This window comes from Salvelinus namaycush, unplaced genomic scaffold (genome assembly GCF_016432855.1).
Source record: "Salvelinus namaycush isolate Seneca unplaced genomic scaffold, SaNama_1.0 Scaffold679, whole genome shotgun sequence".
NCBI classification, from domain to species: domain Eukaryota; kingdom Metazoa; phylum Chordata; class Actinopteri; order Salmoniformes; family Salmonidae; genus Salvelinus; species Salvelinus namaycush.
The window spans coordinates 40792-64192 of record NW_024061396.1 but is presented as its reverse complement, the minus strand read 5'-3'; the positions used below and the strand labels follow the sequence as shown (position 1 = coordinate 64192).

Genomic DNA, 23401 nt, shown 5'->3' with positions numbered 1-23401 from the left:
TGTTACCTGTAGGAAGTGGTCTATCTGCTGCAGCAGCTCCATGTCTATGGATGTTACCTGTAGGAAGTGGTCTATCTGCTGCAGCAGCTCCATGTCTATGGATGTTACCTGTAGGAAGTGGTCTATCTGCTGCAGCAGCTCCGTGTCTATGGATGTTACCTGTAGGAAGTGGTCTATCTGCAGCAGCTCCATGTCTATGGATGTTACCTGTAGGAAGTGGTCTATCTGCAGCAGCTCCATGTCTATGGATGTTACCTGTAGGAAGTGGTCTATCTGCTGCAGCAGCTCCATGTCTATGGATGTTACCTGTAGGAAGTGGTCTATCTGCTGCAGCAGCTCCATGTCTATGGATGTTACCTGTAGGAAGTGGTCTATCTGCTGCAGCAGCTCCATGTCTATGGATGTTACCTGTAGGAAGTGGTCTATCTGCAGCAGCTCCATGTCTATGGATGTTACCTGTAGGAAGTGGTCTATCTGCAGCAGCTCCATGTCTATGGATGTTACCTGTAGGAAGTGGTCTATCTGCTGCAGCAGCTCCATGTCTATGGATGTTACCTGTAGGAAGTGGTCCATCTGCAGCAGCTCCATGTCTATGGATGTTACCTGTAGGAAGTGGTCTATCTGCTGCAGCAGCTCCATGTCTATGGATGTTACCTGTAGGAAGTGGTCTATCTGCTGCAGCAGCTCCATGTCTATGGATGTTACCTGTAGGAAGTGGTCTATCTGCTGCAGCAGCTCCATGTCTATGGATGTTACCTGTAGGAAGTGGTCTACCTGCAGCAGCTCCATGTCTATGGATGTTACCTGTAGGAAGTGGTCTGTCTGCTGCAGCAGCTCTGTGTCTATGGATGTTACCTGTAGGAAGAGGTCTATCTGCTGCAGCAGCTCCATGTCTATGGATGTTACCTGTAGGAAGTGGTCTATCTGCTGCAGCAGCTCCATGTCTATGGATGTTACCTGTAGGAAGTGGTCTATCTGCTGCAGCAGCTCCATGTCTATGGATGTTACCTGTAGGAAGAGGTCTATCTGCTGCAGCAGCTCCATGTCTATGGATGTTACCTGTAGGAAGTGGTCTATCTGCAGCAGCTCCATGTCTATGGATGTTACCTGTAGGAAGTGGTCTATCTGCTGCAGCAGCTCCATGTCTGAATATGCTTGTCAACAACAGCCAGTGTTTATTTATTTATTCAGAGTTAGAGACAGCAGGTGCGGTAGAGAGAGAGAATCAAAATCAGATCCAACAGCAGATCTCTTTCTTGGGACCTAGAACTAGCATCTCTGAGTCGATGATGGCTCTGAAAGCCATTTGGAGTGGGTCTGTGGACTTTTCCATGTGAATATTGAAGTCCCCAAAAATGTGAATATTATCTGCCATGACTACAAGGTCCAATAGGAAATCAGGGAACTCCGTGAGGAACGCTGTGAATGGCCCAGGAGGCCTGTAAACAGTAGCTATAAAAAGTGATTGAGTAGGCTGCATAGATTTCATGACTAGAAGCTCAAAAGACAAAAATGCAGTAATTAATTTTTTTGTAAATTGAAATTTGCTATCAAAAATGTTAGCAACAACTCCTCCTTTGCGGGATGCACGGGGATATGGTCACTAGTGTAACCAGGAGAGGCCTCATTTAACACAGTAAATTCATTAGGTTTAAGCCATGTTTCAGTCAGGCCAATCACATCAAGATTATGATCAGTGATTAGTTAATTGACTATGACTGCCTTTGAAGTGAGGGATCTAACATTAAGTAGCCCTATTTTGAGATGTGAGGTATCACAATCTCTTTCAATAATGACAGGAATGGAGGAGGTCTTTATCCTAGTGAGATTGCTAAGGCAAACACCGCCATGTTTAGTTTTGCCCAACCTAGATCGAGGCACAGACACGGTTTCAATGGGGATAGCTGACTACACTGACTGTGCTAGTGGCAGACTCTACTAAGCTGGCAGGCTGGCTAACAGCCTGTTGCCTGACCTGCATCCTATTTCATTGTGTATCATTCTCCACATTTAGCCTAATGTCAGTTTCAGTGAGGACTTTTCACCATTAAAAGAACCACAAGAGGGAGTTCCATAACTTTAATTTCAAATTTCCACTCCGGCAGCCCCCGAGACCCAAGAACTGAGCATGCATAAAGCACTTCGCTTGTAATGTGCTCTAGTGCGCCCAAAGTCGTTGTCAGTGCTTTGTCCCCATTATTTATTGATGTGCATCAATTATATAGTATTAATATGTTTTATGGAAAAAGGGTTTGAAATGTGGGGTATCTCCATAATGACATGTCTCACGTGACTCAGCTAATCGCTATATTGCTCTCAAAACACACAGCTTCCGCCCTCCGAACCACTCACTCAGCAGCAGGTCTCAGTGAAATATATATATATTTAATTGAAACGCCATGGCGGCCGTGGTGCAACTTATAAATAACCCCCAAAAACATTTTCCACTTCGACATCGTTTTTCAAAGTTGCCCAATTGCAAGAAAACTGCGACATTGGCAACACTGTGAACGGAAACTCACGGTCTTGGAACAAAACCGGATACTATTCCCTCATTGGTTGCTCTGATAAAAGTCAATTTGATCAAATGTCGATTTTGCGGATTTACGGTGTAGAGGAGTTTATGATTGACAGATCGCTCCTCCTACCTGTGTGACCGTGCTCTCCTCAGTTGAAATGCTCTCAAGAATTGACGAGGCGCACTGCAACATGGAAACGCGTTCGCCGACTGGAAGACCCATATCTCGAAAGTGATATGCGCTTTCATATAAGCATTGGTATTGCTCAATACAAGCATTGCGACTTTGACATTCGAGGTGTGTTTATGCTATTTGTAATTCAACACAGCCCGTTACTTGCACGACATTTTTATTATATACTATGTGTCAATTCTATAATTAAAATTTGATTAAAAAAAATATTCCATACTCTCTCCGGGTGGGAAATCCAACAATTGGATGTAATACTTTCATTGGAATATCAATTGGAGACATGGTTGTCCACAAGGGGGTGGTATAACCACAGCGATTCTAATGTCGGAAAGACTGCAGCCTGCCCCTTTAAACAAACTCTAAACAGGAAGCAGTTAGCTAGCGGTTAGCGGCTGAACACAGAAGCAAGAGCAATTACGTTACATTTGCCCGTGAAATGGCGTTTGTTTTTATTTTGGGAACAGCTCAGTGAGGTACATCTCCACTTAAGAAGAAAATACAGTAAATACAGTCTTGGAGAATCCCATCAAACTAGCTAACTCATGTAAAAGCAAGTTGCCCCTGTTAACGTTATTGAAGAGCTAGTATGCTAACGTTAGCCATTTTCTTTGTTAATTGGCTGGCTAGCAAGCTGAAATGTGTACCAGGCTACATGTCAATTTCCTCTTTTTTTGCAAGCCTGTGTGTCTAGCTAACTATTGATTTAACTAGTTACCTAGCTAACTAACGTTAACGACTAATTAGCTAACTAACGAGCTGATTGCTAGCGATGCAGAGTGACCCTGTGTGCAGGTGAGGTGTACACAGTTACGTTACTACGCAACGCCGGGTAGTAAGTAAACTTACCTAGCTAACTTAACTCATTCAATATATTTGACTTTTTCATTTAATGCTGCAGAAACCTGACAACCAACTTATTTTCTAGCAAAGATGCTTGTAATAATATAAAAGAGTGGTGTGTCTTGATGCTGTGGTAAGTTAGCCAGTGCTAGTAATTGAGCTACGCTGGTGATGTTAGCTAACATTAGCTAGCTAGTTCACTTGACTTGCTAATTAGCTTAACGTTAGCTAAAGTGACGTTATTCCCCTTTATCGTACTTAGATAATGTCTCTCTGTACCATTCTGACGTTAATTTGTGGAACTTGAATTGAATGTTTTGAATGCTGACCACAACAACAATATCTGCAGTACATCGCTTTTCTGACCGGGGTCGAATGAACATCCCTGGTCTGTGGTGCAGGAGCAGCTGTTGAGTTGCCAACGCCACGTTCGCGAGTTCCCGGCCAAATCCTCATTATCATAGACGTCCTACTGTGGAACTAATTGTCTCTATTTTCTACTTGAGACGAGCCTGAGAGAAGAACAAGAACATCCAACCCGGTATGTTATGGTACCCTAAACAACTTCATAAAACAAAGCTGAATGGTCAAATATACAATACCAGTCAAATGTTTGGACACCTACTCATTCCAGGGTTTTTATTTTTTACTATTTTCTACATTGTAGAGTAATGGTGAAGACATCGAAACTAAGAAATAACATATCTGGAATCATGTAGTAACCAAAAAAGTGTTAAACAAATCAAAATATATTTTATATTTGAGATTATTCAAAGAAGCCACCCTTTGCCTTGATGACAGCTTTGCACACTCTTGGCATTCTCTCAACCAGCTCCACGAAGTAGTCACCTGGAATGCATTTCAATTAACAGGTGTGCCTGTGGAATTTTTTTGTGGAATTTCTTTCCTCTTCAATGCATTCCAGCCAATCAGTTGTGTTGTGACAAGGTAGGGGTGGTTTACAGAAGAGAGCCCAATTTGGTAAAATTTACTTGGTCTTTTATGGCAAGAACAGCTCAAATAAGAAAAGAGAAACAACAGTCCATCATTACTTTAAGACCTGATCAGTCAATCCTGAACATTTCTTTGAAAGTTTCTTCAAGTGCATTGGCAAAAACCATCAAGCATTATGATGAAACTGGCTCTCATGAGGACCGCCACAGGAAAGGAAGACCCAGAGTTACCTCTGCTGCAGAGGATAAGTTCATCCGTGTTAACTGCACCTCCGATTGCAGCCCAAATAAATGCTTCAGAGTTCAAGTAACAGACACATCTCAACATCAACTGTTCAGAGGAGACTGCGTTAATCAGGCCTTCATGATCAAATTGCTGCAAATAAACCACGACTAAAGGACACCAATAAGAAGACCACACTTGCTTGGGCCAAGAAACATGAGCAATGGACATTAGACCGGTGGAAATCTGTCCTTTGGTCCAAATTTTAGATTTTTGGTTACGCATGTGTGGTTCCCACCTTGAAGCATGGAGGACGAGGTGTGAGGGTGTGCCTTGCTGGTGACACTGTCAGTGATTTATTTAGAATTCAAGGCACACTTAACTGGCATGGCTACCACAGCATTCTGCAGTGATACGCCATCCCATCTGGTTTGCACTTAGTGGGACTATCATTTGTTTTTCAAAAGGACAATGCCCCAAAACACCTCCAGGCTGTGTAACAGCTATTTAACCAAGAAGGAGCGTGATGGAATGCTGCATCAGATGACCTGGCCTCCACAATCACCCGACCTCAACCTAGTTGAGATGGTTTGGGATGAGTTGACCTGCAGAGTGAAGGAAAAGCAGCCAACAAGTGCTCAGAACTCTTTCAAGGCGGTTGGAAAAGAATTCCAGGTGAAGCTGGTTGAGAGAATGCCAAGCGTGTGCAAAGCTGTCAAGGCAAAGGGTGGCTACTTTGAAGAATATAGAATATATTTAGATGTTTTGGTTATTACAGGATTCCATATCTGTTATTTCTTAGTTTTGATGTCATCACTATTATTCTACAATGCAGAAAATTGTAAAAATAAAAACCCTGGAATGAGTAGGTATGTCCCAACTTTTGGCTGGTACTGTACATTTTCTGTACCAATCGAGACTTTGGTCCGGAAACAGTTGAAGTCGGAAGTTTACATACACTTAGGTTGGAGTCATTAAAACTCTTTTTTCAACCACTCCACAAATTTATTGTAAACAAACTATAGTTTTGGCAAGTCGGTTAGGACAGCTACTTTGTGCACGACACAAGTAATTTTTCCAACAATTGTTTTCAGATTATTTCACTTAGAATTCACTGTATCACAATTCCAGTGGGTCAGAAGTTTACATGCACTAAGTTGACTGTGCCTTTTAAACAGCATGGAAAATTCCAGAAAAGTATGTCATGGCTTTAGAAGCTTCTGATAGGCTAATTTACATCATTTGAGTCAATTGGAGGTGTACCTGTGGATGTATTTCAAGGCCTACCTTCAAACTCAGTGCCTCTTTGCTTGACATCATGGGAAAATCAAAAGAAATCAGCCAAGACCTCAGAAAAAATATTGTATACCTCCACAAGTCTGGTTCATCCTTGGGAGCAATTTCTAAACGCCTGAAAGAACCACGTTCATCTGTACAAACAATAGTACGCAAGTATAAACACCATGGGACCACGCAGCCGTCATACCGCTCAAGAAGGAGATGCGTTCTGTCTCCTAGAGATGAATGTACTTTGGTGCGAAAAGTGCAAATCAATTCCAGAACAACAGCAAAGGACCTTGTGGAGATGCTGGAGGAAACAGGTACAAAAGTATCTATATCCACAGTAAAACGAGTCCTAGATCGACATAACCTGAAAGGCCGCTCAGCAAGGAAAAAGCCACTGCTCCAAAACCGCCATAAAAAGCCAGACTACGGTTTGCAACTGCACATGGGGACAAAGATCGTACGTTTTGTAGAAATGTCCTCTGGTCTGATGAAACAAAAATAGAACTGTTTGGCCATAATGACCATTGTTATGTTTGGAGGAAAAAGGGGGAGGCTTGCAAGCCGAAGAACACCATCCCAACCGTGAAGCACGGGGGTGGCAGCATCATGTTGTCGGGGTGCTTTGCTGCAGGAGGGACTGGTGCACTTCACAAAATAGATGGCATCATGAGGTAGAAAAATTATGTGGATATATTGAAGCAACATCTCAAGACATCAGTCAGGAAGTTAAAGCTTGGTCGCAAATGGGTCTTCCAAATGGACAATGACCCCAAACATACTTCCAAAGTTTTGGCAAAATGGCTTAAGGACAACAAAGTCAAGGTATTGGAGTGGCCATCACAAAGCCCTGAACTCAATCCTATGGAACATTTCTGGGCAGAACTGAAAAAGCGTGTGCGAGCAAGGAGTTCTACAAACATGACTCAGTTACACCGTCTCTGTGAGGAGAAATGTGCCAAAATTCACCCAATTTATTGTGGGAAGCTTGTGGAAGGCTACCTAAAACGTTTGACCCAAGTTAAACATTTGAAAGGCAATGCTACCAAATACTAATTGAGTGTCTGTAAACTTCTGACCCACTGGGAATGTGATGAAATAAATAAAAGCTGAAATCATTCTCTCTACTATTATTCTGCCGTTTCACATTCTTAAAATCAAGTAGTGATCCTAACTAACCTAAGAGAGGGAATTTTTACTAGGATTAAATGTCAGGAATTGTGTGAAACTGAGTTTAAATGTATTTGGCTAAAGTGTATGTAAACTTCCGACTTCGACTTAAACTGTACATGTATCAAGCCTTTCAGTGTAGAAGTGCTGATCTAGGATCAGGTCCCCCCCGGTCCATGTAATCTGATTCATTATGATCTGGGATCAGGTCCTCCCCCCGGTCCATGTAATCTGATTCATTATAATCTAGGATCAGGTCGTCGTCCCCCCCCCCCCCCCCCCCCCGGTCCATGTAACCTGATTCATTATGATCTGGGATCAGGTCCTCCCCCCGGTCCATGTAATCTGATTCATTATGATCTAGGATCAGGTCCACCCCGGTCCATGTAATCTGATTCATTATGATCTGGGATCAGGTCCTCCCCCCGGTCCATGTAATCTGATTCATTATGATCTAGGATCAGGTCCCCCCCCTGGTCCATGTAATCTGATTCATTATGATCTAGGATCAGGTCCCCCCCTGGTCCATGTAATCTGATTCATTATGATCTAGGATCAGGTCCCCCCCTGGTCCATGTAATCTGATTCATTATGATCTAGGATCAGGTCCCCCCGGTCCATGTAATCTGATTCATTATGATCTAAAATGTAAAACTGATCTTAGACCAGCACTCCTAATTTGAGATGCTGTGATATCAAATGGCTATTGGTGAAGAAGGCAAAGGCTCCATTCATTCATCTAGCTAGCGGAATGAGATATCTAAGACTAGGGATGTCTGTCTCTGTGATTTCTAGTGTTCGCATCCAGGCGGTTGCCATGCACCTGTAATCTGCTTCCTGTCAGCCAGGCCCAGCCACCCAGCCACCCAGGCCCAGCCACCCAGGCACCCAGGCCTAGCCACCCAGGCCCAGCCACAGCGCTCCGGTCCAGTGGGTCCCCATGGAGCCCAGTAATGACGTGGCGTTGGATATCATAATCACCAACGTGGTGGCCGTTTTCAGGACACGCTGCCACCTCAACCTGCGCACCATCGCTCTGGAGGGGGTCAACGTAATCTTTAAACCTGAATATGGGGTAAGGACGGATACATAATGGGTGGACTGGCGGCCATTTTGAGTGTACACATAAGAGCTAGGTAAAATAATACAGGTTAAGACTACAGGATTCTAATATCCCATAACTCTTTGCAACAATGGAACCAGCTTTGCTAGTTAGCAACGGCGCTTGTCGTGAATTTGTTTATTTTCAAACACTTCCGCGTGGAATTATTAGTGTCTTAACCTGTTTTTTGTTTTTTTTAAACATAGCTTATGAGGAAAGCAGGAAGTAAAATCAGGAAGTGTATTCCTCAATATTTTTCTGTAATTTGTTGAATCAACTCAACTGACTTTACAATAAATACAATCTATTGCATGAGGCACATCAGTTAGCATCATTTGAATGAAAATTCTACATTACCATGGACGTTATTGCACCACAATACCAGGCAGCCATTGTGAGTGAACCCATGAGTTTACCAGTCAAATAGCCAGGGTTATAGGTTCCAGTCCTGTTCTATGTCTATGTTGAGGACACCACCTGTAATGTTGTTTCACCTTTCAACTCAGTTGGCCAGAGATTTGGCTTTTCCGGTATTCCTCTCAAGGTTTCTAGAGTTTTGTGATCTCAAGGAAACCCGGCGCGTTTTTGCTTTGAGGGAACCCGGGGCGGTTTTGCTTTGTGGGAAACCCGGGGCGGTTTGCGTTGAAGGAACCCGGCGCGTTTTTGCGTTGAAGGAACCCGGGGCGTTTTTGCTTTGAGGGAACCCGGGGCGTGTACAGTCTGATCAACTCTCAACTGGTGCCCTAGGCTTAATGGATCTACATACTGTGTTACTCTGCTTAGTTCTACGCACTTTTGTGCAGATACATTTTTGCACTGGGCCATATATGACTCCCTTGGGGTTCTGTTTGCGTAGAGTATGTAGAGTCCTTTAGGTGCTCTGTGACTAGTAACTATGTAAGGACAGTGTGTATTGTATAGTTCTATCCTGTGTGGTGTGTGTGTGTGTGTGTGTGTGTGACATCCAGAAAGTCCTGATGAAACTACGCAAACCCAGGGTCACCGCTTCCATCTGGTCTTCAGGGAAAATTATCTGTACCGGCGCTACCAGGTACACACACACACACACACACACACCACAATACACACACACCACAATACACATACACCAGACTACACACACCACAATATACACACACCAGACTACACATACACACACACACCACAATACACACACACCACAATACACATACACCAGACTACACACACCACAATATACACACACCAGACTACACATACACACACACACACCACACCAGACTACACACACACACACCACACCAGACTACACACACACACACCACAATATACACACACCAGACTACACACACACACACACCACAATATACACACACCAGACTACACACACACCACAATATACACACACCAGACTACACACACACACACACACCACAATATACACACACCAGACTACACACACACACACACACCAGACTACACACACACACACACCAGACTACACACACACACACACACCAGACTACACACACACACACACCACAATATACACACACCAGACTACACACACACACCACAACACACACACCACAATATACACACACGCAACACACCAACGCTAACAAGTACACATGCGCTTACACACACACACACTGATCTCTGTCACTGTGTCTCTCTGTGTCCCCAGCGAGGATGAGGCTAAGCAGGGAGCCCGGAGGTTAGCCCGCACCCTACAGAAACTGGGCTTCAAGGTACGAGATGACCCACCAGACCTACTGCACTACATGACCCGTGTGGTTCAGTTGGTAGAGCGTGGTACTAACCTGTACATGACCCGTGTGGTTCAGTTGGTAGAGCGTGGCACTAACCTGTACATGACCCGTGTGGTTCAGTTGGTAGAGCGTGGTACTAAGCTGTACATGACCCGTGTGGTTCAGTTGGTAGAGCGTGGTACTAACCTGTACATGACCCGTGTGGTTCAGTTGGTAGAGCGTGGTACTAACCTGTACATGACCCGTGTGGTTCAGTTGGTAGAGCGTGGTACTAACCTGTACATGACCCGTGTGGTTCAGTTGGTAGAGCGTGGCACTAACCTGTACATGACCCGTGTGGTTCAGTTGGTAGAGCGTGGTACTAACCTGTACATGACCCGTGTGGTTCAGTTGGTAGAGCGTGGTACTAACCTGTACATGACCCGTGTGGTTCAGTTGGTAGAATGTGGTACTAACCTGTACATGACCCGTGTGGTTCAGTAGGTAGAGCGTGGTACTAACCTGTACATGACCCGTGTGGTTCAGTTGGTAGAGCGTGGTACTAACCTGTACATGACCCGTGTGGTTCAGTTGGTAGAGCGTGGTACTAACCTGTACATGACCCGTGTGGTTCAGTTGGTAGAGCGTGGTACTAACCTGTACATGACCCGTGTGGTTCAGTTGGTAGAGCGTGGTACCAACCTGTACATGACCCGTGTGGTTCAGTTGGTAGAGCGTGGTACTAACCTGTACATGACCCGTGTGGTTCAGTTGGTAGAGCGTGGTACCAACCTGTACATGACCCGTGTGGTTCAGTTGGTAGAGCGTGGTACTAACCTGTACATGACCCGTGTGGTTCAGTTGGTAGAGCGTGGTACCAACCTGTACATGACCCGTGTGGTTCAGTTGGTAGAGCGTGGTACTAACCTGTACATGACCCGTGTGGTTCAGTTGGTAGAGCGTGGTACCAACCTGTACATGACCCGTGTGGTTCAGTTGGTAGAGCGTGGTACTAACCTGTACATGACCCGTGTGGTTCAGTTGGTAGAGCGTGGTACCAACCTGTACATGACCCGTGTGGTTCAGTAGGTAGAGCGTGGTACTAACCTGTACATGACCCGTGTGGTTCAGTTGGTAGAGCGTGGCACTAACCTGTACATGACCCGTGTGGTTCAGTTGGTAGAGCGTGGCACTAACCTGTACATGACCCGTGTGGTTCAGTTGGTAGAGCGTGGTACTAACCTGTACATGACCCGTGTGGTTCAGTTGGTAGAGCGTGGTACTAACCTGTACATGACCCGTGTGGTTCAGTTGGTAGAGCGTGGTACCAACCTGTACATGACCCGTGTGGTTCAGTTGGTAGAGCGTGGCACTAACCTGTACATGACCCGTGTGGTTCAGTTGGTAGAGCGTGGTACTAACCTGTACATGACCCGTGTGGTTCAGGTGGTAGAGCGTGGTACTAACCTGTACATGACCCGTGTGGTTCAGTTGGTAGAGCGTGGTACTAACCTGTACATGACCCGTGTGGTTCAGGTGGTAGAGCGTGGTACTAACCTGTACATGACCCGTGTGGTTCAGTTGGTAGAGCGTGGTACTAACCTGTACATGACCCGTGTGGTTCAGTTGGTAGAGCGTGGTACTAACCTGTACATGACCCGTGTGGTTCAGTTGGTAGAGCGTGGTACTAACCTGTACATGACCCGTGCGGTTCAGTTGGTAGAGCGTGGTACTAACCTGTACATGACCCGTGCGGTTCAGTTGGTAGAGCGTGGTACTAACCTGTACATGACCCGTGTGGTTCAGTTGGTAGAGCGTGGTACTAACCTGTACATGACCCGTGTGGTTCAGTTGGTAGAGCGTGGTACTAACCTGTACATGACCCGTGTGGTTCAGTTGGTAGAGCGTGGTACTAACCTGTACATGACCCGTGTGGTTCAGTTGGTAGAGCGTGGTACTAACCTGTACATGACCCGTGTGGTTCAGTTGGTAGAGCGTGGTACTAACCTGTACATGACCCGTGTGGTTCAGTTGGTAGAGCGTGGTACTAACCTGTACATGACCCGTGTGGTTCAGTTGGTAGAGCGTGGTACTAACCTGTACATGACCCGTGTGGTTCAGTTGGTAGAGCGTGGTACTAACCTGTACATGACCCGTGTGGTTCAGTTGGTAGAGCGTGGTACTAACCTGTACATGACCCGTGTGGTTCAGTTGGTAGAGCGTGGTACTAACCTGTACATGACCCGTGTGGTTCAGTTGGTAGAGCGTGGTACCAACCTGTACATGACCCGTGTGGTTCAGTTGGTAGAGCGTGGTACCAACCTGTACATGACCCGTGTGGTTCAGTTGGTAGAGCGTGGCACTAACCTGTACATGACCCGTGTGGTTCAGTTGGTAGAGCGTGGCACTAACCTGTACATGACCCGTGTGGTTCAGTTGGTAGAGCGTGGCACTAACCTGTACATGACCCGTGTGGTTCAGTTGGTAGAGCGTGGTACTAACCTGTACATGACCCGTGTGGTTCAGTTGGTAGAGCGTGGTACTAACCTGTACATGACCCGTGTGGTTCAGTTGGTAGAGCGTGGTACCAACCTGTACATGACCCGTGTGGTTCAGTTGGTAGAGCGTGGCACTAACCTGTACATGACCCGTGTGGTTCAGTTGGTAGAGCGTGGTACTAACCTGTACATGACCCGTGTGGTTCAGGTGGTAGAGCGTGGTACTAACCTGTACATGACCCGTGTGGTTCAGGTGGTAGAGCGTGGTACTAACCTGTACATGACCCGTGTGGTTCAGGTGGTAGAGCGTGGTACTAACCTGTACATGACCCGTGTGGTTCAGGTGGTAGAGCGTGGTACTAACCTGTACATGACCCGTGTGGTTCAGTTGGTAGAGCGTGGTACTAACCTGTACATGACCCGTGTGGTTCAGTTGGTAGAGCGTGGTACTAACCTGTACATGACCCGTGTGGTTCAGTTGGTAGAGCGTGGTACTAACCTGTACATGACCCGTGTGGTTGTTGGTAGAGCGTGGTACTAACCTGTACATGACCCGTGTGGTTCAGTTGGTAGAGCGTGGTACTAACCTGTACATGACCCGTGTGGTTCAGTTGGTAGAGCGTGGTACTAACCTGTACATGACCCGTGTGGTTCAGTTGGTAGAGCGTGGTACTAACCTGTACATGACCCGTGTGGTTCAGTTGGTAGAGCGTGGTACTAACCTGTACATGACCCGTGTGGTTCAGTTGGTAGAGCGTGGTACTAACCTGTACATGACCCGTGTGGTTCAGTTGGTAGAGCGTGGTACTAACCTGTACATGACCCGTGTGGTTCAGTTGGTAGAGCGTGGTACTAACCTGTACATGACCCGTGTGGTTCAGTTGGTAGAGCGTGGTACTAACCTGTACATGACCCGTGTGGTTCAGTTGGTAGAGCGTGGTACTAACCTGTACATGACCCGTGTGGTTCAGTTGGTAGAGCGTGGTACTAACCTGTACATGACCCGTGTGGTTCAGTTGGTAGAGCGTGGTACCAACCTGTACATGACCCGTGTGGTTCAGTTGGTAGAGCGTGGTACTAACCTGTACATGACCCGTGTGGTTCAGTTGGTAGAGCGTGGTACTTGCAATGCCAGGGTTGTGGGTGTAATTCCCACGGGGGAATGTTTATGAGGGCAGAAAATACCATATCTGCTAAATGACTCAAGTGTAAACAATCTAAATCACAAAACGGCATTAAAATGACAGGAATCGATTCCTTGTGAAAGTGTTGATTCCTTAAGGAATTGGGATTCGAGCCCTAACTACAGCCCACCACAAACTAGTGTGTGTGTGTGTGTGTGTGTGTGTGTGTGTGTGTGTGTGTGTGTGTGTGTGTGTGTGTAGGTGAGGTTCTCAGAGTTCAAGGTGGTGAACGTCCTGGCTGTGTGCTCCATGCCCTTCGCCATCCGACTCATCGACTTCACCAAGAACAACCGGCCCATCGCTAGGTAAAACAGACTACGTCGTCACCCCGGCAATGGAAAACACACACACACACTGTCACCGCAACAACCATTGCCACAGATCTCCACTCTCAACACAGCAGTGTGTGACCGTGTAGATGAGGCCTTTCTATAGTAAGGGGTGTCCCAGCCAGAACGACCCATAGGGCAGATGTCCATCTCCTGTTTCTGTAGTGAGGCAGCTTGATGTACCAGGACACCGCCTGGACAGGACACTAGTCCATCTCCTGTTTCTGTAGTTAGACAGCGTGATGTACAGGACACCCCCTGGACAGGACACTAGTCTATCTCCTGTTTCTGTAGTGAGACAGCGTGATGTACAGGACACCCCCTGGACAGGACACTAGTCCATCTCCTGTTTCTGTAGTTAGGCAGCTTGATGTACCAGGACACCCCCTGGACAGGACACTAGTCTATCTCCTGTTTCTGTAGTGAGACAGCTTGATGTACAGGACACCCCCTGGACAGGACACTAGTCTATCTCCTGTTTATGTAGTGAGGCAGATTGATGTACCAGGACACCCCCTGGACAGGACACTAGTCAAGAATCAATGCTATATCTTTAATTGAAATGCTCTTTGATTTTGGTTCAATCTGACATTCACTGCTGTTCAAAGTTTTAGGGAGAGCTAAACTGGCCCATAGATTTCAAATTCCCAATGGGAGTAGATGTCCATGTCCTTACAATTTCCAAACATTTTCACAGACGAAAAGTTCAGATGAGTTGAACTTTTGACGGGCCGACGGATACCCCCCCTTTTGTGGATCAATTTCCAAAATATAAAATAAATAAATTCAACACTGGGCAGTCGGGGGAGGGTGACTCAGTCAGGGCCCAATTTAAGAGAGAAGACTGCTGATGCACAACCATATCGCACCTTTTTGAATTCCAGTAATTGTTATGTCAATCACCGACAGTCACTCAATTAGCCACTGTTACTCACATAAACTGTGGATGGAAACGTGGGTACTGACAGTCACTCAATTAGCCACTGTTACTCACAGAAACTGTGGATGGAAACGTGGGTACTGACAGTCACTCAATTAGCCACTGTTACTCACAGAAACTGTGGATGGAAACGTGGGTACTGACAGTCACTCTATTAGCCACTGTTACTCACAGAAACTGTGGATGGAAACGTGAGTACTGACAGTCACTCTATTAGCCACTGTTACTCACAGAAACTGTGGATGGAAACGTGGGTACTGACAGTCACTCTATTAGCCACTGTACTCACATAAACTGTGGATGGAAACGTGGGTACTGACAGTCACTCTATTAGCCACTGTTACTCATAAACTGTGGATGGAAACGTGGGTACTGACAGTCACTCAATTAGCCACTGTTACTCACATAAACTGTGGATGGAAACATGGGTACTGACAGTCACTCAATTAGCCACTGTTACTCACAGAAACTGTGGATGGAAACATGGGTACTGACAGTCACTCAATTAGCCACTGTTACTCACAGAAACTGTGGATGGAAACGTGGGTACTGACAGTCACTCTTAGCCACTGTTACTCACAGAAACTGTGGATGGAAACGTGGGTACTGACAGTCACTCTATTAGCCACTGTACTCACATAAACTGTGGATGGAAACGTGGGTACTGACAGTCACTCAATTAGCCACTGTTACTCATAAACTGTGGATGGAAACGTGGGTACTGACAGTCACTCAATTAGCCACTGTTACTCACATAAACTGTGGATGGAAACATGGGTACTGACAGTCACTCAATTAGCCACTGTTACTCACAGAAACTGTGGATGGAAACATGGGTACTGACAGTCACTCAATTAGCCACTGTTACTCACAGAAACTGTGGATGGAAACATGGGTACTGACAGTCACTCAATTAGCCACTGTTACTCACATAAACTGTGGATGGAAACGTGGGTACTGACAGTCACTCTATTAGCCACTGTTACTCACATAAACTGTGGATGGAAACATGGGTACTGACAGTCACTCAATTAGCCACTGTTACTCACATAAACTGTGGATGGAAACATGGGTACTGACAGTCACTCAATTAGCCACTGTTACTCACATAAACTGTGGATGGAAACGTGGGTACTGACAGTCACTCAATTAGCCACTGTTACTCACATAAACTGTGGATGGAAACGTGGGTACTGACAGTCACTCTATTAGCCACTGTTACTCACATAAACTGTGGATGGAAACGTGGGTACTGACAGTCACTCAATAAGACCATGTCAGCTAATATTGTTTTATATTGGTAAGTTGGTCTAGCCAGCTATCTAAACTTGTAGTAATCATGGTTGAATTACTGACTGAGGGGCCCCCATTCATTTTGTTAGTCACTCTCACTCAGATATCACATTCAAAACTGCAAACATTTCTCTCCACCCTCTGGGAAGATCAATAGAATTGCAGGAAATGACTTGTAAAAATGTATCTTATAAAATTGCTAAATGTCCTCTCAGCCCCATGGTACCTGCCTACAGAGCAGCAAGAGGACCTACCCTTCCCTAACCTTCAGGCTCTGCTCAAATCTCTACATCCCGAGCACTCGGTCTCTTGGCCCCTCCCACCGCTGGTCTCTTGGCCCCTCCCACCGCTGGTCTCTTGGCCCCTCCCACCGCTGGTCTCTTGGCCCCTCCCACCGCTGGTCTCTTGGCCCCTCCCACCGCTGGTCTCTTGGCCGCTCCCACCGCTGGTCTCTTGGCCCCTCCCCCCGCTGGTCTCTTGGCCCCTCCCCCCGCTGGTCTCTTGGCCCCTCCCACCGCTGGTCTCTTGGCCCTCCCACCGCCGGTCTCTTGGCCCTCCCACCGCCGGTCTCTTGGCCCTCCCACCGCCGGTCTCTTGGCCCCTCCCACCGCCGGTCTCTTGGCCCCTCCCACCGCCGGTCTCTTGGCCCCTCCCACCGCCGGTCTCTTGGCCCCTCCCACCGCCGGTCTCTTGGCCCCTCCCACCGCCGGTCTCTTGGCCCCTCCCACCGCCGGTCTCTTGGCCCCTCCCACCGCCGGTCTCTTGGCCCCTCCCACCGCCGGTCTCTTGGCCCCTCCCACCGCCGGTCTCTTGGCCCCTCCCACCGCTGGTCTCTTGGCCCCTCCCACCGCTGGTCTCTTGTTGGCCCCTCCCACCGCTGGTCTCTTGGCCCCTCCCACCGCTGGTCTCTTGGCCCCTCCCACCGCTGGTCTCTTGGCCCCTCCCACCGCTGGTCTCTTGGCCCCTCCCACCGCTGGTCTCTTGGCCCCTCCCACCGCTGGTCTCTTGGCCCCTCCCACCGCTGGTCTCTTGGCCCTCCCACCGCTGGTCTCTTGGCCCTCCCATCCCGCCACCGCTGGTCTCTTGGCCCTCCCATCCCGCCACCGCTGGTCTCTTGGCCCTCCCATCGCCGGTCTCTTGCCCCTCCCACCGCCGGTCTGTTGGACCTCCCACCGCCGGTCTCTTGGCCCTCCCACCGCCGGTCTCTTGGCCCTCCCACCGCCGGTCTCTTGGCCCTCCCACCGCCGGTCTCTTGGCCCTCCCACCGCCGGTCTCTTGGCCCCTCCCACCGCCGGTCTCTTGGCCCCTCCCACCGCCGGTCTCTTGGCCCTCCCACCCCTACAGGAGGGCAGGTCCCGCTCGTCTCCGTCCTGGCAACCCAATGATGGACGCAGGACAGCAGAGTCCCTTCCCATCTTCTAAAACCCGCCCTCTTCAAACAGTATCTGAAATAGTCCTACAGCAACCCCCCCCTTTACTAGCTCTGACCTTGCTACTTTTGAGGTAAAAATGACTTACTACGAATGTGTGATGTAGTTGTCCCACCTGGCTTATCTTAAGATAAGAGCTTCTGCTAATTGACTAAAATGTCAACTGTAATGGTAAGATGTGTAGACTTGCAGCAAACTTGCTTTAAAATTGCAACATTTTCTCTACACCCCCATGGCAAAATGTGTAGAATTGCAGGACATTAATTCAAAAATTGAAAATTAAAAAAATAGTCCCAGGGTCCTTAGCTCAGTGATGAGCTTTGGTGTTGAACGCTGAGCTATAGTCAATGAACAGCCTTCTCACATAGGTGTTCCTTTGGTCCAGGTGGGAAAGGGCAGTGTGGAGTGCAATAGAGATTGCATCATCTGTGGATCTGTTGGGCGCTATGCAAATTGGAGTGGGTCTAGGGTTTCTGGGATGATGGTGTTGTTGTGAGCCATGACCAGCCTTTCAAAGCATTTCATGGCTACAGACGTGAGTGCTACGGGTCGACAGTCATTTAGGCAGATTACCTTAGTGCCTGTGCCCAAGAACACTATGGTGGTCTGTTTGAAACATGTTGGTATTACAGACTGGGTCAGGGAGAGGTTGAAAATGTCATTGAAGACACTTGCCATCTGGTCAGTGCATGCTCGGAGCACACGTCCTGGTAATCCGTCTGGCTTTGTGAATGTTGACCTGTATAAAGGTCTTACTCACATCGGCTCACCCATCTACACACACTACTCTATAATGCTAATTTAGTGAAAATGAATTTACATAAGTATTCACACCTGAGTCAATACATGTTAGAATCACCTTTGGCAGTGATTACAGCTGTGAGTCTTTCTGGGTATGTCTCTAAGAGCTTTGCACACCTGGATTGTAGAATATTTCCACATTACTCTTAATAAAATTCTTCAAGCTCTGTCAAGTTGGTTGTTGACAGCCATTTTCAAGTCTTGCCATTAGATTTTCAAGCCTCAGGAACATTCAACTCCAGTGTATATTTGGCCTTGTGTTTTAGGTTATTGTCCTGTTGAAAGGGGAATTTGTCTCCCAGTGTTTCTTTTTAACCTTAAAAAAACTCAGTCCCTTGCCGATGACAAGCATACCCATAACATGATGCAGCCACCACCATACTTGAAGTATGAAGTGGTACTCTGTGTTGTTGGATTTGCTGCAAACATAACACTTTGTATTCAGGACATGAAGTTAATTTCTTTGACACATTTTTTGCAGTTTTACTTTAGTGTCTTATTGCAAACAGGATGCATGTTTTTGAATATTTTTTATTCTGTACAGGCTTCATTCTTTTCACTCTGTCATTTAGGTTAGTATTGTGGAGTAACTACAATGTTGTTGATCCATCCTCAGTTTTCTCCTGTCACAGCCATTAAACTCTGGAACTGTTTTCAAGTCACCATCATGGTGAAATCCTTGAGCGGTTTCCTTCCTCTCTGGCAACTAATTAATAACTTCACCATGCTCAAAGAGATATATATATTCAAATTCTGCTTTTTTTTTGTTTTTGCTTACCCATCTACCAATAGGTGCCCTTCTTTGCGAGGCATTGGAAAACCTCCCTGGTCTTTGTGGTTGAATCTGTGTTGTGAAATTCACTTCTCGACTGAGGGACCTTACAGATAATTGTATGTGTAGTACAGAGATGTGGTAGTCATTCGAATGTCATGTTAAACACTTATTATTGCACACAGTGAGTCCATCCAACTTATTTTTACTCCTGAACTTGTTCAGGCTTGTCATAACAAAGGGGCTGAATACATTTCAGCTTTTCATTTTTCAATAATTTGCAAAAATGTCTAAAAACATGATTCCACTTTGACATTATGTGGTTATTGTGTGTCGATCAGTAGCACAATCTCAATTTAATCCATTTTAAATTCAAGCTGTAACGCAACAAAATGTGAAAACGTCAAGGGGTGTGAATACTTCCTGAAAGGCTGTTTGTGTGTGTGTGTGTGTGTGTGTGTGTGTGTGTGTGTGTGTGTGTTTAGCTATGAGCCAGAGCTCCACCCCGCTGCCACCTACAGGATCAAAACCCTCAAGGCCACCGTCCAGGTCTTCTCTACTGGCAGCCTTACCATCACAGGTACACACACACACACTGTCCAGCGACAGCCTTACCTTCACAGGTACACACACACACCGTCCAGCGACAGCCTTACCTTCACAGGTACACACACACACCGTCCAGCGACAGCCTTACCTTCACAGGTACACACACACACCGTCCAGCGACAGCCTTACCATCACAGGTACACACACACACACACTGTCCAGCGACAGCCTTACCTTCACAGGTACACAGACACACCGTCCAGCGACAGCCTTACCTTCACAGGTACACAGACACCGTCCAGCGACAGCCTTACCTTCACAGGTACACACAACACCGTCCAGCGACAGCCTTACCTTCACAGGTACACACACACACACTGTCCAGCGGCAGCCTTACCTTCACAGGTACACATACACACACTGTCCAGCGACAGCCTTACCTTCACAGGTACACACACACACTGTCCAGCGACAGCCTTACCTTCACAGGTACACACACACACCGTCCAGCGACAGCCTTACCTTCACAGGTACACACACACACCGTCCAGCGACAGCCTTACCTTCACAGGTACACACACACACACTGTCCAGCGGCAGCCTTACCTTCACAGGTACACATACACACACTGTCCAGCGACAGCCTTACCTTCACAGGTACACACACACACTGTCCAGCGACAGCCTTACCTTCACAGGTACACACACACACCGTCCAGCGACAGCCTTACCTTCACAGGTACACACACACACCGTCCAGCGACAGCCTTACCTTCACAGGTACACACACACACACTGTCCAGCGACAGCCTTACCTTCACAGGTACACACACACACACTGTCCAGCGGCAGCCTTACCTTCACAGGTACACATACACACACTGTCCAGCGGCAGCCTTACCTTCACAGGTACACACACACACTGTCCAGCGACAGCCTTACCTTCACAGGTACACACACACACCGTCCAGCGACAGCCTTACCTTCACAGGTACACACACACACCGTCCAGCGACAGCCTTACCTTCACAGGTACACACACACACCGTCCAGCGACAGCCTTACCTTCACAGGTACACACACACACACCGTCCAGCGACAGCCTTACCTTCACAGGTACACATACACACCGTACACAAACAAACTTTACTTTTACGTCTTGTCACGGCTGTGGAAACTTGTCCAACCACACCCAACACATTTCGTATGACTAACTTTGTCTGTCTGTCTGTGTCTGTCCTGTCTGTCTGTCTGTCTGTCTGTCTGTCTCTCTCTCAGGACCGAATGTGCAGGCTGTAGCCACGGCTGTAGAGCACATCTACCCCATGCTGTTAGAGTGTCAGAAACCCCTCCGCAAATAACAGACACGGAAAAACAAGAACGAAATGGAGAGAGAAAGACAGAGGCTAAAAGCACCTTATCCATTGGATGCATTGTATTATCCTCAACTTATCTGCCTGGCAACAGTCTGGGCCTTTGTCCTGATTGGCTGGATTTGACCAGGAAGTCAGAAAGGCAGCTTCCGTCCTCCTACTGTCCAATGACCTGTTGTCTTGGTGACAGCTACGCCCTCTGAACTTTGACCCTGGATGACCTCTACAGTATGACCTCTAACCTTTCACCTTTAGCAGCCAGCCAGCCAATGATGGCTGCTCCAGTGACTGATTCACACTAGTAGAAGGGGCGGGGCTCTCCAAGCCAACCATGATTTCTTAGTTTTCAGTTGTATTATTTTAGATTTGATGATGTCACGGGCTGTGTTCCAAATGACAGCCTATTCCCTATATAGTGTACTACTTTGAAGGGCCCTGGTCTAAAGTAGTGCACTATGTAGGGAATAGGCTGCCATTTGGAACACAAAGGGGGTTTTAATGCATGGGCAGGAAGACCAGTCTTCAACATGACCTGTCCCACACAACACACCAAGGGGTTTTAACAGAACATGACGTAACAGACATTTCCATAAGAAGCTTTTAAAGTCCCATTTGACCGTGATGTTGAACAGAGCATTGGTTTTTTAGACCCTATATTCGTCTGCTCTCTATTCAAATCACTGGGATTGCAAAAATTCCTGTAACTTTCCACACATTTCCAGGTTCTCCAAAAATCTTGTTTTCGAGGATTCCAGATGATCTGTTTCTTCCATCCTTTTCTGGGAAAACGTCCAACCGGGATTTCTTGAAAACCTGTGAATTCTGGGAGAGTTGCCGGTGTTATGCAACCCGACATGTCCCCTTTAACTACAGATCAGATGTTTCCGTCCACCTTGGTAGTCTTTTACTTGAGATGCGTCTTCTGGAAGACTCCGTCCGTGAGTTGTTCAGGCTGGGGCTTTGAAGACTTGACAGGCTGTTGTTATTGATGTGTGGAGAGAAACGCCTGCTGGAATGGGAAATGCAGGCTTGTCCTATTCCTGTCCTGATTGTTGTATGGTTAAACTTTTTTTGTATTTTATAAAAATAAAAAAATATATAAAAAAGGAAAGTAACAATAAAATAGGGTAACCAGAGGAATTGAGTTGTTGTAAATGTATCTCTCTCTGTGTCTCTCTCTCTGTGTCTCTCTCTCTGTGTCTCTCTCTCTGTGTCTCTCTCTCTGTGTCTCTCTCTCTCTGTGTCTCTCTCTCTGTGTCTCTCTCTCTGTCTCTCTCTCTCTGTGTCTCTCTCTCTGTGTCTCTCTCTCTCTCTGTGTCTCTCTCTCTCTCTGTGTCTCTCTCTCTCTCTCTGTGTCTCTCTCTCTCTCTCTGTGTCTCTCTCTCTGTGTCTCTCTCTCTGTGTCTCTCTCTCGCGGTGTCTCTCTCTCGCGGTGTCTCTCTCTCGCGGTGTCTCTCTCTCGCGGTGTCTCTCTCTCGCGGTGTCTCTCTCGCTGTTTCTCGCTCGCTATGTCTCTCTCGCTGTGTGTCTCTCTCTCTCGCTGTGTCTCTGTGTGTGAGGAGGGGGTTACAGTAACTTGGTCAGTGTTTCTTTGCTTTCTTATGTAAGAAGCAGACTAACATGTGCACTTTGGCCCCTACCCTGCCTAGTGGAGTGGGCCTCCACCACAGACCTCCTCCTTGCCCAGCCTGCCCTGTGACCCACTCCCTGGCCTTTTTTCAATTCGATGTGCTCACCTCATCCGTCCTTTCTCGTCTCTTTTTGAAAAAGCTCAAAGTTAATCATTGAGAGTGAACGTGGAAGGAAATGTGTTTGTTTGAAATGAGAGGGTGAAGGACCTTCACTCACGCATCATTAGGCAAATTATGTTTCCAGGGGTGGATCCCCAAATAAATGACGTTTCCAGGGGTGGATCCCCAAATAAATGACGTTTCCAGGGGTGGATCTTCAAATAAATGACGTTTCCAGGGGTGGATCCCCAAATAAATGACGTTTCCAGGGGTGGATCCCCAAATAAATGACGTTTCCAGGGGTGGATCCCCAAATAAATGACGTTTCCAGGGGTGGATCTCCAAATAAATGACGTTTCCAGGGGTGGATCCCCAAATAAATGACGTTTCCAGGGGTGGATCCCCAAATAAATGATGTTTCCAGGGGTGGATCCCCAAATAAATTACGTTTCCAGGGGTGGATCCCCAAATAAATGACGTTTCCAGGGG

General features: G+C 47.0%; 1 protein-coding gene across 4 annotated transcripts; it reads left to right on the top strand.

The window, feature by feature from the left end:
- Positions 1-3075: 3075 nt before the first annotated feature.
- tbpl1 (TBP-like 1) lies at positions 3076-22318 on the top strand. 4 transcript variants are annotated; one of them, XM_038987250.1, is made up of 8 exons: positions 3076-3184; positions 3953-4092; positions 7977-8256; positions 9252-9334; positions 9950-10013; positions 13897-14000; positions 19746-19840; positions 21088-22318. In XM_038987250.1, the coding sequence occupies exons 3-8, from the start codon at positions 8122-8124 to the stop codon at positions 21168-21170; spliced, it is 564 nt and encodes a 187-aa protein (XP_038843178.1). In that variant the 5' UTR covers positions 3076-3184; positions 3953-4092; positions 7977-8121; the 3' UTR covers positions 21171-22318. The 4 variants fall into 4 exon arrangements, with proteins under 4 accessions (XP_038843178.1, XP_038843176.1, XP_038843179.1 ...); XM_038987248.1 differs by having other exon boundaries at positions 3901-4092; XM_038987251.1 differs by having other exon boundaries at positions 3076-3212.
- Positions 22319-23401: the final 1083 nt, after the last annotated feature.

What these genes read in the sequence shown, in the direction of transcription:
- tbpl1 (XM_038987250.1), top strand. Translation starts at nt 8,122, where the DNA reads ATGGAGCCCAGTAATGACGTGGCGTTGGATATCATAATCACCAACGTG. An exon ending in ATCTGTACCGGCGCTACCAG is followed by an intron (nt 9,335 to 9,949) that starts GTACACACACAC and finishes CTGTGTCCCCAG; the next exon opens with CGAGGATGAGGCTAAGCAGG. An exon ending in AACAACCGGCCCATCGCTAG is followed by an intron (nt 14,001 to 19,745) that starts GTAAAACAGACT and finishes GTGTGTGTTTAG; the next exon opens with CTATGAGCCAGAGCTCCACC.